Source organism: Urocitellus parryii, chromosome 4 (genome assembly GCF_045843805.1).
Source record: "Urocitellus parryii isolate mUroPar1 chromosome 4, mUroPar1.hap1, whole genome shotgun sequence".
Lineage (NCBI taxonomy): Eukaryota > Metazoa > Chordata > Mammalia > Rodentia > Sciuridae > Urocitellus > Urocitellus parryii.
The window spans coordinates 160,673,051-160,688,244 of record NC_135534.1 but is presented as its reverse complement, the minus strand read 5'-3'; the positions used below and the strand labels follow the sequence as shown (position 1 = coordinate 160,688,244).

Here is a 15,194-nt window from a genome sequence, read left to right as displayed (position 1 = left end):
ATTTATTACTTTGAGACAGGTGTTGCTAAATTGCAGAGACTGGCCTCTAACTTGTAATGCTCTTGTCTCAGACTCCTGAGTAGCTGGGATCATAGGTACTGTGGCTAGCTAAAATAATTTTATTTTCAAGATGATATTTTATTACTTTACTTCTGGGTACTTTTGACAGGAAAAACTCATAAAAGATCAACATAAGCAAAAGCTCCTTCCTTCTTGCTTCTGTATGTGTCAGTTTGGGGACTAAGATTCTGTACAATTTCAATGGTCAAATTGAGTCATTATCAAACTGAGGAGGAAACTGTTCATGCAAACATCATCTACTTATTCTTTCACTGTTGGGGGATACTGGCAGTTAGAGTTCCTCAGGTAAAGAACTCCTAGAACAGTGACGAAGTTTGGTTGAAAGGCTTATGGTGTCTGAGTCTAAGAAATACTTAACTAAGGTAGAAAATAACAACATTACCAATAACTTTTAAGAGAATTCCATTGATTTTTCAGAGCTCTACACAGTTCTGAAGTATGGGAACCAGAGGCAGAGAGATATCTTTACCTAATTCTTTTCTCTTCTCCTGTAGATTTACAGAATGTGGGATTTCTTACAACAGAAGCATTGGAATTGAATGAGCTTTTCTTTCTCTTATGTGTATTCTGCTTGTTGATGATGATTGCTATGGATCTTTAAAATTTCTCTTAAAAGATATGAGAGATAATTTTAATGAGAGAGAAACAAAATGTCACCCAATTGTTCTACTTGAATAGCTAAATTTGTTCCATGGAAAGCTTTAATTATTCTGTAAGTAAGGTTTAATGTAGGTTGTGAACTTGATTTCTCTTCTGAAGGAGCCAGAATGATGTGCTTTTCTCAGTTAAGAGGGTTTTCTACTACCTTTTCTGTGTGCTGTTCAAGTTTAGGCAATAATTGTCATCTCCACTGCCAACAGTCAAGATATGCTGCCAAATACAATATTTTCCTATGTGTTTTTACCCAGGAGACACAAAAGAAATGTCATTATGGGAAACTGAGGCCCTTGGTTTAACTCTTGGGAGACTTTTTAAAATATGCCCTTTAAGAGAGGGAATAAAACAGCTCTGCAGAAAGTTTATCATTCCAAAGGGTAAGACCAGTTCTCATTGTCTCCATGTAAATTCCTGAAAGGCCTCCATTTGGTGGTGGATAGCAGGCCTGTCAGACTGAAGTCAGGCTGAATATGTAAGTAAGTACATATTCATACTGGATTTGATCTGACAATTCAGAATGTGCTTTTTAATATATATTTAATGTCTTAGGATGTTAAGATGCCATAAAAGAGCACATGTTCTAATTGGTACTCTAAAATCCCTAAATTTGATCCTTCTAAAGGGAGAGTGATTAATTTCCGTCTTACACTTGGACCTGACCATGGTATAACTTCACAAATAGAAATAAGTATCCTTTTCAATGTCAGTGAACCCAAAAAGAGAAATGAGGCTAATATTATTTTAAGAATTAACAGTATGGTTTCGGCATACAAATATAGTTCTATATGTGAAACATTATCATATGAATCCTTGCATAATAGTAGGGTTATATGGAATTCTAAAGCAAAATATGTTTGGGTATTTTAAAATATAATAAAAGCTGAGAAGGCATTAGTCAGGAGCTCTTAGAACAGTGACCAGGGTAAGCACTTGGAATAAAAGAAGACATATCCAAGAATCATTTCCTGGGATCTTGTCCTGGAAGAATGTTAAATGAGTTTGTACATCTTGTATTTTAACTCCATCAGCCTTTAATTCTTTTAAAAATACAATGTGTTTAGTTTAAGAAATTCTCAAAATTAAAACTTACATGAGCAGTAGAATATGTCAATTATGAATCAAGATAATTTATCAGAATACATTTTTGTGTTCAGATACATATAAAGCCAAAAACTGAAAGCAGGAAATAACAATCTAAAAATTCATAATGTTTTATATCTACACTTATGGTCTTAAACCCACTTAAATACTTTAAATTACTAAAGCCTTCTGTCTTAATTAGTGGGTAGCTGCTATTTGAGAACCGGTTTTGAGACTTAAGTATTTTTATGAAATGAAAACACATTTGTAGAAATAGCTTCCAATTACTAGTACTTTGCCAGGAAACAGAATTTCTAACTTCAGAACTAGATCAGTAACAGGAGTTCAAGGGGTAAGAAATAGTCTGTTTATTTTATTTGCTAATTGTCCTTTCCCATTGTGATACATGGACCTGCCAAATGTGTGCACAGGACATGGTACAAACCAACATGAAGGATCATTTCTATGTACCACTGGCCTTAAGGCATTTTGGGGAAAGGACAGTTCTATAAGAGATCAACTCTAACCTAAGAGAGGCATTAGTTATGCCAGAGAAATATAAATAAGAGAGACCATAGAAGATATGACAGAAATCTAGAAACTGCCATTACAGGAAAAACAAAAACTTGATGTTGCTCATTTTTGACAGCCAACTTTGCCTTTATTTTAAAATGTTTGACTTTCACACAAACAGATGCATGTGTCCTATAAATGCTTGTTTTACAGATATGAAAATTGTCATCAAAGGAAATCTTGGTTCAATTAAATTGATCTTTGGATATTTTCATTAAATTATCAAGGAGAAGAAGAATTCTGGATCAAATCAGCAAAATGATAATCAAAGAGCATTTTAAAGTCATTCATTATCTTTATTAATATAGTCAAAGGAAAGTGTGAGAAAACTAACTAATGAGGTAGCCATTTAGTAGAAGGACTGATCAACAATAACTATATTTAGAATAAATCAAATCCCACATTCCTAGATGCTACTGTTAGGATGGTAAAGTGAGTCTCTTGCCAGTTGCTGAAGTATGTTAGTAGACACTGGATGACAACTTGCCCTGGTGTATATGTATTATATAAATATCTATGTATGTATATATATGTGTGGATACATATGCATTAAATTGACATGAATGAGGATTTATATAAATATATGTATTTATGTATCTGTGGTATGTGGATACAATTGTTGGGGAAAAAAATAGGAGAATGAAGCATTACTGGGGAGTTAAACTAGATGATCTCCAGGGATCGCTATTTGGATACTAACTCACTAGGGATTTGGAGACTTTAATCAAACTTTGCTTTATTTTACAATTCAGAATACAATTATTTTCTAGGTTTGGCTAAATTTGGGACTTAGCAAACTACTGTAAATTATCCTAACTACTTCTAATCTGACTCTAACTCTTGGTTCTAAATAGCAGGACTAAATAAGCAAAGAAAATAGAGCAAAGATCTATTTAAACCCAATTCTGATTTTTGCTATCTGTGGAGCTGTTTCCAATGCAACAAGCAATATACTCAGTAGCTAGTATATTTTTCAGCATGTCCACTTTTCTGATAAAGACTACAAGTTCTTTTTAAATTTTTTAAATTTACTTTCATTATTTTTTTTTTTGAAAAAAGACTGTACTTTAAAAAATAAACAATAGCACATTACATTTTATGCTTAGGGAAAAAAGTCACACAAATTGTTCTGAACAATAAGGTTAAGAAAAACTGCCCTTTGTGATTAATTATAATTTATTTAAAATAGAAAGAGGACATTTAAAGCTAGTATGCAGAAAAATACCACATCTTTAATTCTATATTGGTGGTATGGTGATAATATTTTCAGCAGTGTTTCTTTCATAGTTAGCAACAGTGCTTTAATAACTAATTTTAATAACTCCTACTGCAGAGGAGACATAGTAAAGGCAAAGCAAGTGAGAGAAAGGCATAACATTAACCCACATGATGTAGGTAATCAGAGTGAATTACTGTGCCCACTCCAAGGTAATATGATTTATCCTATCTTAAAATGGGTTTTAAATGACAAGGTTACAGTCTGAGAAGGCCAGTGTTACTCAAAAGCAGAGCTCAGGAAGGACTGCAAAATATACCATCTACCATCTTATTTTTTATAGAAAAACACAGAATCGCTCTCTAGATTGTCTATATATACAAATATATAAAAGCATCAGAAGACTGATTTGCTAATTCTAACATCAGGATGATTGATTTACGTACCGAGGAAGGGGATGGTAGAGGTCATAAGGCATGATCTGCTTGTATCCGTCACTGTTAGGAACAATAATGCCAACCCTCTGAGTAGAAGGTACACACAATAAATAAACACTAAATGATTACATTATACAATTTTTATACAAATGCAAAACAACATTAATAAATCTTCTCTGAAAAAACAACACTAAAACAGTTCAATATCTTTGCGCTAGCATATGCTTTTGGATGGGGCAAATTCTTTAAAAGGATACCGTTTACTAAATTAGTTCTCTGATCCAAACAGGAAATACCACTGGAAAGGGTGGTGGCAAGAAAAGTTGGCACCTCATCATTAACTATGACACAATAAGCTTGTAAATGTTCTTTAATCCCCCAAATTATACGTCCTATGAGGTCATTATTATTATCATCATCATTATTAATGGTACTTCCAGATGCTCAGCAAGCAATTAGAGTTACTGTCTCACTTCTGATGAAAGAGAAAGTAACTGAAGCATGAGAGCATGTACCTCAGAATTGACAACACTGCAGCATGTATGAGCAAATAAGTTTCTTCTCTTGGCAGATGTAAAGATTTTCCTAATACCTGGGAAATAGCCACTGGGATATTTCATAAAAAGAAGAGAGGAATTATTAAACATAGTAGGTTTAATTATCAGCAAAAGCAAATTCACTACATAAAAAAAAGCTATGAAAACTTTTCATACATATGAAAGGTTTTTTTTGGCATGGGGTGGAGTCTATAAAGTGTTATATAGTGTTTTATGGTGGTGGTTATCGTGGTTGTGATAGTTGTTAGTACATACCTAGTGCCTTGGAAACCTTTGAGGTTTAGAGACAGAATAGAGGCTAAAGGAGCCAAAAGAAATGACAGTATATTCTATGAGGTTAAAGGATGTACATGAAATTACCAGGCTGTATAGAAGTCATTAGTACTATTAGATATTGTAAAAATCCAATGGACACAGAGACGAGTATTATTAGAGATTTTAAAAATCCAGTTCAATTAAAGCCTCCAGTTGGTAAAACTAGGTCCTGGCTGAGGCCCGGTCTCCTAGCTTGTGGAGAATTTGTGACTTGTGGAATTTGGATAAGAGGGTTAGTGCAACAAAGCCTCTCTCAAGAGTAGGAGATGAAAAGAGCTCAAAACAGACACAGAGCATGGTAGAGCATAAACAGGAGATGCTTCTTTCTCAATTGAAAAATGCCAGCAAGCTGCTCTTGTGAGCTACTGAAGTAACTCATGCATTCTGTCTGTATCCCTGGGATGGATGATGGAGATCTATCTATCTGTCTACCTACCTACTACCTATCTATCTCTATCTATTGTCATCTTCAATATTAGAATGAACTGCTGCAGATCTCTGACAATTGATTTATCAGATGATGATATTTAAAACAGAGACAGTAACGGTGAAGGAGACAAGTTGAATTGAAGGAAGAAAGGGAATGGGGGGATTCATTGAATTCACATATATACATATATGTATTTCACATATTCAACATAAACGTTTATACTTCTATTTAAATAAATTAAGTCTTTTATGCTGACCCCATCCTCTGATACAGGATGCTATAGTAGGCTCTTTTCATATGGCTGGCAAACCTAAGTGTTTGAGTACAAGAATGGGCGGGTATACTGTGGATCAGAAGGATAAAAACTATCACTGACTGGAAATCATGAAAGGTAAGGAGGGAAGAAAGAGGGACACAGAGGCTGCACAGACTAGAACTCAAGGAGATACATGAGAGAAAATGAATTTACTTGAAAGAAAATAGAAAGCAAAGTTGTGAAGCAGACATCTATTCCCAAGAAAGAAAATCACTAGAGCACTAGTTCATATACTTTATTTGACATGGCTAAATTTTATGTATTTATTTTTATGACTAATAATGTACTCTTTCTTAAAAATTTTTTTAGTTGTCAAGAGGCCTTTGTTTTATTTATTTATATGTGGTGCTGAGAATCAATCCCAGAGCTTCACACATGCTAGGCAAGTGCTCTGCCACTGAGCCAATCCCAGCTCCAGTAATGTACTCTTTTGTACAATGAAATGTGTGTGTGTGTGTGTGTGTGTGTGTGTGCGCGCGCGCATGCGTGCATGTATGTATGTTTATTACCCTTACGTAGCAATGTTCATGAAACAGGATGCCACCTTTGGGCATGCTCAAAATCCCATGGAGCTCTAATACAAGCATGAAATGAATACCACATTAAACTTTTGTTTCTGTTTTTAGAGTTAAACATCCCATTCTTTTCTTTCTTCTTTGATAGACAAGAAATTGGATGAAAGCCTAATCCTGCCTTTTGTTAGAATCATGTGATTGCTTTCTAATAATACTACATATAGTAATTAAGGGAGTTTTCTTTCTAAAAAAGACTATATTTTAAAGAACACCAACTTATCAAGGTTCTTAGAAGAACCTTGGACAGATGTTGTTATCTAAAGGCAGTCAATCAAGGAATAAATCAAATTGACTTTGAAGTTATATTTTGCCTGACCCTAGTATCTTTATTCATGCCTATATCAATTTTTAAATGCACAAGTACATACCATTACCTTCTCTCCTGAAAAAATTTATGGCTATAGTTTGTCATCTTCAATATTAAAATGAACTGCTACAGGACTCTGTCAATTGATTTATCAGCTGATGATGTTTAAAATGGAGACAGTAACATTGAAGGAGACAAGTTGAACAGAAGGAAGGAAGGGAATAAATGGAAGAGTTCACTGAATTCAAGATGTTGGGCTTTGCTTTGGACTGATTTAGAAATTATGTTTTTGTTTGAAAAAGGAACTTTCAACCTGGATTCAGCAAAACTGTAGCTATATTTGTCTTTCTATGGCATGGGTCATGGTGAAGACTCATAAAATGACTCCATGGCACCTGTGAAAACAGAAAGATATCAAAACAATGGTGCTCTGTCCAGTTCTACTAATGCATATTTGTGTGCATGGGCTCTGCTCTCTCCTGGGGCTGGTGCCACGGCCCTGGCCTTTCACTACACTGACACAGAACGGGAGGCAATCTTGTCTAAACTTAACTTCCTACAGTTTACCTTCAAGACACTTTTTTTTTCCCTTGGGCAAAGTGAATATCACAAAAAAAGATAAAATATCGATTTAGGGACTTGAAGAAATTCTCTATTTTTAGGTTTTGATTGTGTGTGTGTGTGTGTTTTTGTATGCTGGCATCCAGACATGTGTCAGAATGTGTGAGGAATGGTGAAATAGGCAAATGATCTTTAAGAATTTTTATAAAAGGAAGATATAAGAAGTAGTTGGCTTGTGGGTAGGCCTTCTGGGTCCCCAGGCCTTAACTACCTGACCACTCATGGGCTTGTGCACCAAGCACTGGCCGGACTCCATCTAAAACTCCCAGCCTTAGGGACTACATTCGTAAGAAGGGAAGGCCATCATTCTGGAGGAATGTGATACATCTCAGTTCATCTTCTCCAAGTACATGTCCCACCAAATTTTCAGATGACAGGTGAATGCTTTAATGGTATTAGAGGTTTATATAATGCAATATCATGTGGCACATAAACAAAATTTTCAAACATTTTTAATGATGTGGGAAATGCTCAGAAGTAATGGCAACTGAAAGAACTTGAATACAAAATAAAGTGTAAAATACCACCCACCATATTAGAAAATATGTGTGTTCATATATCATATAATCATTTTAATAAATGATTTTGTGTATGTATGCATCATGTGTATACACACATATACACACATGTACATGTGTGTGTGTGTGACTCCTGCACATAGAGTAGAAAAACACCTCACAACAGTCGTGTGTTCCTGGTGGTTGGATTATGGGTAATTTTTGCTTTTTTTTTTTTTTAAATGTTTTTCTATTTCCCAGGTTTTTGAGTACTGTAAATAACTTTAATGATCTCAGCAATTGGAATATTCAATATGATAAAATTCAACTTAAAAAAGAAGAAAGGAACATCTGGACTTGTGAGGTCATCACCTCAACTTTCACATGTCACTTAAAGATTATTGAGTCTGCACAGAAACGATCCAAGAAGCTCCTTTAGAACAATATCCCTGACTTTAAAAATGAAGCCAAGATTAGCTCACTGTACTCATTTGTGGAATTTATATATTGTGACAAATCTTCTCTCTTTGAGAAAAATCCTAATGTAACTAACCACATGGGCACCTAATTTATGCATGGGGGGGTGCTTTTTATCAGGAAATGAATCATAAGGAGACCCTTTCAGAGACAGCAAGTGCTTGTGCCTTCCCCTGAGCTGCATCCCTCACTCCTGACTTCCTGACCTCCTCATGTGCTTTAGGCTTTTTGAGATCAGTGTGTCCCGGAAAATTCATTATCTTCCTCTGCAAACTGTGTCCTCTTCCTGCCATCACTATTCTATTCAGGGCACTGCCACTCTCCCATCACCCCACACACTCTGGGACACCTTTGCTCCTTTTCTTTCCCTACAAGTGCCCAGTTCTTTAGTCACTCTGGCACAGCAAGGTTCACCAAGTGCATTTTTCTGACAGCTGTCCCCTTTCACACCAGCCTCCTGATATCTCTCTATCTGTAGGAGTTGACTTCTCTTTTCCAGCTGACTCACTGCTGTCCTACTGATATTTTATTTCCCAACTCAAAAGCCTTAAGTGGCTCCTTAAGGCCCAGTAAAATTTCTTAGTCAAATGCTCTCTTTTCTAAAATCTTGCCTTATTCCCTCTCAACATCTAGCCAGAAATTCCCTCTCGCTCTTTCAAATATCCATAACACCAAATCTGCTTATCACTCTTAACTATCTATTAACTTCAATCTATGCATAAGTCTTTTGTTCTTTTAATGCCATAGTAAAGAATTCATAACTCTGACAGCGCTGTGCACACAGGCAAGAAGCAAGCATTCATCGAAGGATACTGTGTCCTTGGTGAGTAGATGCAAAGGCAGGCAGTATGGCTATCACCCAGAATGAAAACTAAAACAAAACAAAGAATTCAAATAAGGTTCAAACATAGGCTGATGTTAGGCAGAGAAAGGAGAAAGTCCTGCCAACCGTGCTTCAGCCTTCTCACCTAACTCTGAATCTTCCCACTGGGGATGTCCCTGGAGTAAAACCATGAAAGCTTTATTAAAACATCTTCCCTTTCTTCTTCCTGTGACTTTCAGATATTATGCTGCTGTGTAACTGTGTAACTCAGCTTCCCGTAGGTAGGGTGGGGGCCAGATTCTAGTTGATTCACCTTTGTCTTTGCCATGGCACCAAGCACAAAGCCTGGCACAACACAGGATAGGTAGTACATTAAAATAAAAAGAATAAAATTATGGGTGAAAGAGGGAATTTTGGTACAGACAAGAGTGTTTCACTTTCTCTAGGTGACTCCAGGGCATAGAAACCAACTTCTTCCTAAGCAACATTTCAGAATGGTATGGGGAGTGTGACAAGGGACAAAAGCACTCTTCTTTTTATGAGCATAAAGGATCATGGCACAAAGAGGGAAGGATACTTGAGAAGCTGGGAGATGTAAGGTCAGTACTTTGTTCCTTTCCATGTAACCTTGAGGACCTTACTTGTGGACTTTTGCTCACATCTGAACATTTTCTCTGATCTTCTGCAAAATCCAAGTGTTGGATGAAGTCAGAAGTTTTAAGATGATGTAAGAACACTTGTCTGGAAACTCCTATTGGACTCCATCTTACCTTTCCTTTTTTTAGTGGCTCTGAGGGGAGAACTCAAGAGTTCTATGGCCTATAGCTCAAAACCAACTGAACTGAAATAATAATCTCAGAATCCCTCCTCCTCTAACACTTGGCAACAACTCATCTTGAAACAGAATAAGTATCTCTAATATTTATACTGGTATTTGGAATCCAGTAAATGAGAAAAGGTTTTATAAACAGTTTCCAATTTTCTCAACCCCGGTAACAGTCAAGTAACATTCATTTACCTGGACTGCACTGAACCTGGACCCGAAGGAGTCTGCTTCATTGTCAAGTTCTTTAAACATTTTCTTAGACACAAATTTATTTTCTACTAGAAAACTAAACCGTTGTTGGGTGTGGTGGCACACACCTATAATCCAAGCTGAGGCAGGAAGATCACAAGTTCAAAGCCAGCCTCAGCAACTTAGCAAGGCTCTAAGCAACTTACTGAGAGCTTGTCTCAAAATAAAAAAACGGAAAAATGGTCTAGGGATAATGTTTAATGGTTAAGCACCCTGGGTTCAGTCCCTGGTACAAATAAACAAACAAACAAATGAAAAACAAACAAAAAATCTCCTAGAGAGTATTATTTTGAGCAAGTCATTACAAATTGTCCTCATCTCTCCATTTCTGGAGTTCAACATTCTTGGTATTAATGAATGCAATCTCTGAGTTGTTTAAATGGTTGGGACTAATATTTCTTTGGATTTTGTTTTACCTCTTCCTATACTAAATAATCTGGACATTGTTTGATATGAGTAAACACCAGCATTTGTTTTGATATGAAAGAAGTTTGCTTAACCTAGATATGAAGTCAATTCAAACAGCCACACTTCATATTGAAAAAAGTTTGCATTTCTGCCCTGGCTGTGGGAGTCTATATTGCAATTGAACCCAAACTCACAGGTTGCTGAAGGCCTTGTGCAGAATAATGGTGTCTGTGGGATATGAAGGCATGTGCTACACTGGGGGTCAGGTTCCCTGTATTCATTTGGGGACTGGGAGCACTTAGGTCCACTTCCCAGTTTGCTTTTGCTCACCCCAAATTGGGACAGGTCACTTAACCTCTCTGAGTTTCAGTTTTTTCATCTGTAAGACAGATGACAATCTCTGGTTTGTTAACTTTTTTGGATTGTAAAACTAACAGGAGATAATGAATGTGAAGCACCTTATAAACTTCAGTAGGAGTGACACTATGTGAGTCATTTGACCAGTTTTGAGCCTCAATTTAGTAATGATAGCTGAGATTTACTGAGTGATTGACACCTTGGTAAGATCTTTATATGCATTATTTCACTGAATCCTCACTGTTACTCTTTGATAGAAACATTCTATTCATTTTACATAGGGCAAAAATTAGGCCTAGAGACATTAAGCAGACATTAACTTAGCTAGTTAATTCACATAACTAAAAACTGATAGAACAAAGTTAAAAATGAGGATGATGACAATACCTATTCTATGCACTCACAAGCTAATTACAAGAATCACACAAATAATTACACTTTTTAAGACTTCAAAATATAATATAAGAAGTGATCTTTCTCCCAGTGATGAGCTGGCTTATTAGAAAAATTGAATTGCCTTCATAACTGACTTATTGTTGATTATCAGTAAGTGTGGAAAGGATATGCTCATGCATTCTAAAAAGCACCAGAACTCTGCTTCATTTATCTTGTTATAAATAATGCATGAAATGGAAATAAGATTTCATGGTGGTTTTTCTTATTGCTTTCTCAGCAGCTGCTCAGAACAGTAGGTTTAAATGAGACTCACCAGAAGGAAGGAAGGTGATACTTTTCTAAGTCATTTACCTACTGTAATAAAATTAGATATTACATGACCTCCACGAGGAAATAATTTTATTGCACATTAATTCTTAAATAAGTCAACCATTTTCTAGTTCTTACATTGAAATTTTCCTTTTTGGAGACATACATGGAGTAGATCCCGTGGGAATTAAATGGCAATGCCTCACAACTTAATAAGTGAGGTTATCAAACACTTGTGAACTGAGACTTTAGGTTGCTAATAATCCTAATTTCTCCTGATTTCACTTTAAAATCTCATTTACTTTCAAGATGATATTTTCCTGGGAATTTTGTCCCTTGTTACAACTACACTTCTGGACTCAGAGAATTCCAGAATTCCATCTTTTCCTTTCATGGGTGAGAAAGCTGATTTCTGGAGAGTTTAGGAGTTTCTCTGAGGTAACATCAACATCATCATAGCCATGATCTTAGTCATAATAGCTCCAACAACCAACATTTATTGAGTGCTTATCATGTGTCAGGCACTCCACTAAGCTCTTTAAATGTGTTATGCCATGACAACTTTATGAGGTAAGTACTGCTATTATCCTCACTTCAGAGGATGAAAACACTGAGGCTTAGTGAGAGTATGTAATTTGCCAAAGGCGGCTACTCAACTAGTAAGTGACAGAGCCAGGATCTTAAGCCAGACTCTTTTATTCCAGTGCTCCCACTCCTGACTACCTGGCTATATTGCTGTTGACTGGTTGGTCATCAAGTTAGCACGAGGATTCAGGTTTTTACATGCCTACTACATGAAACACCTCTCTCGATGCAGAATATTTCTTTGTAGTTACATTGGTATTCAATTCTGATACTTGTTTTTTTGCAATTTGGTACCTAGCCAGAAATAATTTATGCAATTTACTATCAAACTAAATGGAACTGCAGTCACCTCCTGCAATTCACTTGAACTCACCAGAACTGCCACTAGAGTATACAAGTTTGGACATTTGCTTAGGACTGTTGGTCCAAATTCTTTGAGGGAAGGGCAAATCTGGATGCAGCTCCAGCTAGGAGCAGATATGTTTGCTAGCGATTGTGACTATGGTAGTGTGATGAGTGATAGCTTTTTGACTTGTCAAAGCCTTGCCAATTTAAGCCCCCTTCGTAACTGCCTTGGCAGGAAAATTAAAGGTCTGTGCCAAACAAATCTGCAAAGGTGGTTCTCTGATCTTCTCCGGGAGTCTTGCACATCGCCCCCTTCCCCCAACAGCTTTAACAGTCCTACCCATCTCATAGACTATGATATGTAAAGCCAAATGTTGCACGTTCCGCATCTGAAGCTGCTCTGAAAACATAAGGTGCTTATTAGCTGAATTAAAATGACGCCTTTTTAGTTGATGCTGAACCATAGACATACACTTTGAGGCTTTCTGGCTACATGATTGACTTGACCTTTCACCCAAAAGATAAAAATGGCACAGATTGCTGCACAATTTTTTTTTTTTATAAAAGCTTCTCTTGGTGTAACATAGAAGCCATGATTATAACATGGTAGGCGTATGAGAGGAGTTCACATTAGTTCCCCTAGTTACATGGGAAAGGACCCACTAACATAGTGTTAAAAGTACAAAACAGAAAACTAAATATGCAGCAGATTCCTGATAAACCAGGAGCATATGTCTCTGGACTTCTGGGAATCCCCAAGTCTGGACCACTTCTTGAACATATGATAAGAATGCACAGAGAGTATGACAGCCTTAGTGATGTCATAGCTTTGGGTTGCCAATGAAAAAGTATTAGTAATTTTAGCTAAAAGTCATTAAATCTTTATACTTCATTTTCTCTTTACTTCCCTTATAAGCCTCAAGTATTGGCTCCCTTTTCAAGACTACTTTTGGCTAGGAAACTAAGTATTTTTATCACTTCATAAAAATAACTGCATAAATGTCACCAGCAAAGAGCCACAAAGTCCCCTTGGGATGAAACTCCTGGGCAGCTAGCTAAGCTCAGTGCTGGTCTCACAGGGCAGCTGACTCAAATCCCTGCCTCAGAAAAAGGTCAAGTTATGACATGTCACGGCCATTCCAGCTTACCTTTCAAAGAGTGGAAACATTAATCAAAACCTTGGGATTCAGGTGTCTATTATGTGGAGTATGAGCTAGAGATAAGACTGGAAAGAAACAGCAAAAGAATAACATGGCTATTTATGATTATTAGTGAGTTCTATTGTTTTTATTATAGCCTTTTAACTCATCACTGTTTCCAAGTTAGCATTGAGAATCAGAAAAAAAGCCAGGAAAACATAAAAGTTATTTTGATAAGAACAGACCAGATGTCAATCATCTCTTTCACCTCAAGAATCACTGGATGGACTAAATTATAACCATGGCAGCTGTTGGATGTCATGGGTAAGTGTAAGAAAGGGAAATAATTGGGGTAGAGAAAGGAACAACAACAACAACAACAACAACAACAAAAACAGAAACAAAAACCCAAGATGGAAAAGCAAAGAAAAAAGGAGAATGAGAACCCAAACCAAACCTGACAAATGGTAAGATGGAAAGATGGAGAGATGCCTCTATTTATTCTAGAGATTCTTCATGCCAACGTGATCTGTGCCTATCTCAGATCTCTATGACTTAGGACAATTCCCAGTTGTTCATATATTTAAGAGATTTGTGAACTTCCTAAAACTAAAATATTGACTGATACTTAACAAACTTAATGAATATTCAGTTTGAAGTTAGAAGGGGCCATGGACACAAGAACAAGCAGTTATTTAAAAAACATTTTGGCATTCTGTTATTGAAAGGCTTTATGTTATGCATAAGACCACAGTATGGAAACCTGATACCAATGGTATGTACTAATAAAATTTGATAAATGATTTAAAATACAACTTTTACTTATTATAAAGCAAAATAATGAGAACAATGAAGCTATTTTGGTAAACACAAAAAGTGAAATCAGGGATATGCTACTGATGTTCATAAACAGTTTATTTCTGCTTTCTTTTGGTTTTAGAGGTATATAATAAGAAGATTATTATTATCACCACAGAGAAGTGGTTGCTAACAGTAACAGTTTTTACAGCTCCTTTGCAATCTTAGAATATGTAATTTTGTAATGAAACAGAAATAATGGAAGAACTTAATGAGAACAAAAAGAATTTACTTTGCTAGAATATTTTTCCAATTGCTATTAAAGTTTTTTTTTACAATTTAACAGCTTAAATCAGTGAAAATCAGTTGTTCAGTATGTTTGAATTTATCTTTTTTGAGTTATTGTTTTAAAATACATAAAATGAAACTTAATGAAGCAACAGAACAGGTTCTGTGGGCAGTGTTTGTAAAACCAATAGTTGAATGTATCAAACAACTCTTTCCCTTTCACTCCCAACTTGTGGGTAAGAAAACTGAAGTCCAGAAGGGTAAAGTGATGTAAAACTAAAGTTGTAAACTTAATTATTTAGTGTTATCTTTGCTGTTCATAATACTTCTTGGTCTTGAAAGAGAATAAGCTTGGCTCTCTGAATAGCATTTTCCTTCTAAATACTAGAAGAGACCAAAAATCTCAGTATACACAGAAAATGAGCAAATATCTCAATAATAAAATTCTCATAAGGTTGCAAAATATGTAGCTTTGTACTAAGAATGTCTATGCATTTTCTTTGGAGAGTTTCTAATTTTGGACACAAAAATG

The 15,194-nt window shown here is 35.9% G+C and overlaps 1 protein-coding gene across 1 annotated transcript in view; it reads right to left on the bottom strand.

Annotated features, from left to right (window-relative positions):
* Adamtsl1 (ADAMTS like 1) overlaps nt 1–15,194 on the bottom strand; it is a 904,315-nt gene that overhangs the window by 182,843 nt on the left and 706,278 nt on the right. The window contains exon 11 of the mRNA XM_077797045.1: nt 4,054–4,104. Within this exon, the coding sequence (XP_077653171.1) occupies nt 4,054–4,104 (51 nt within the window). The remainder of the gene's footprint in view (nt 1–4,053; nt 4,105–15,194) is intronic.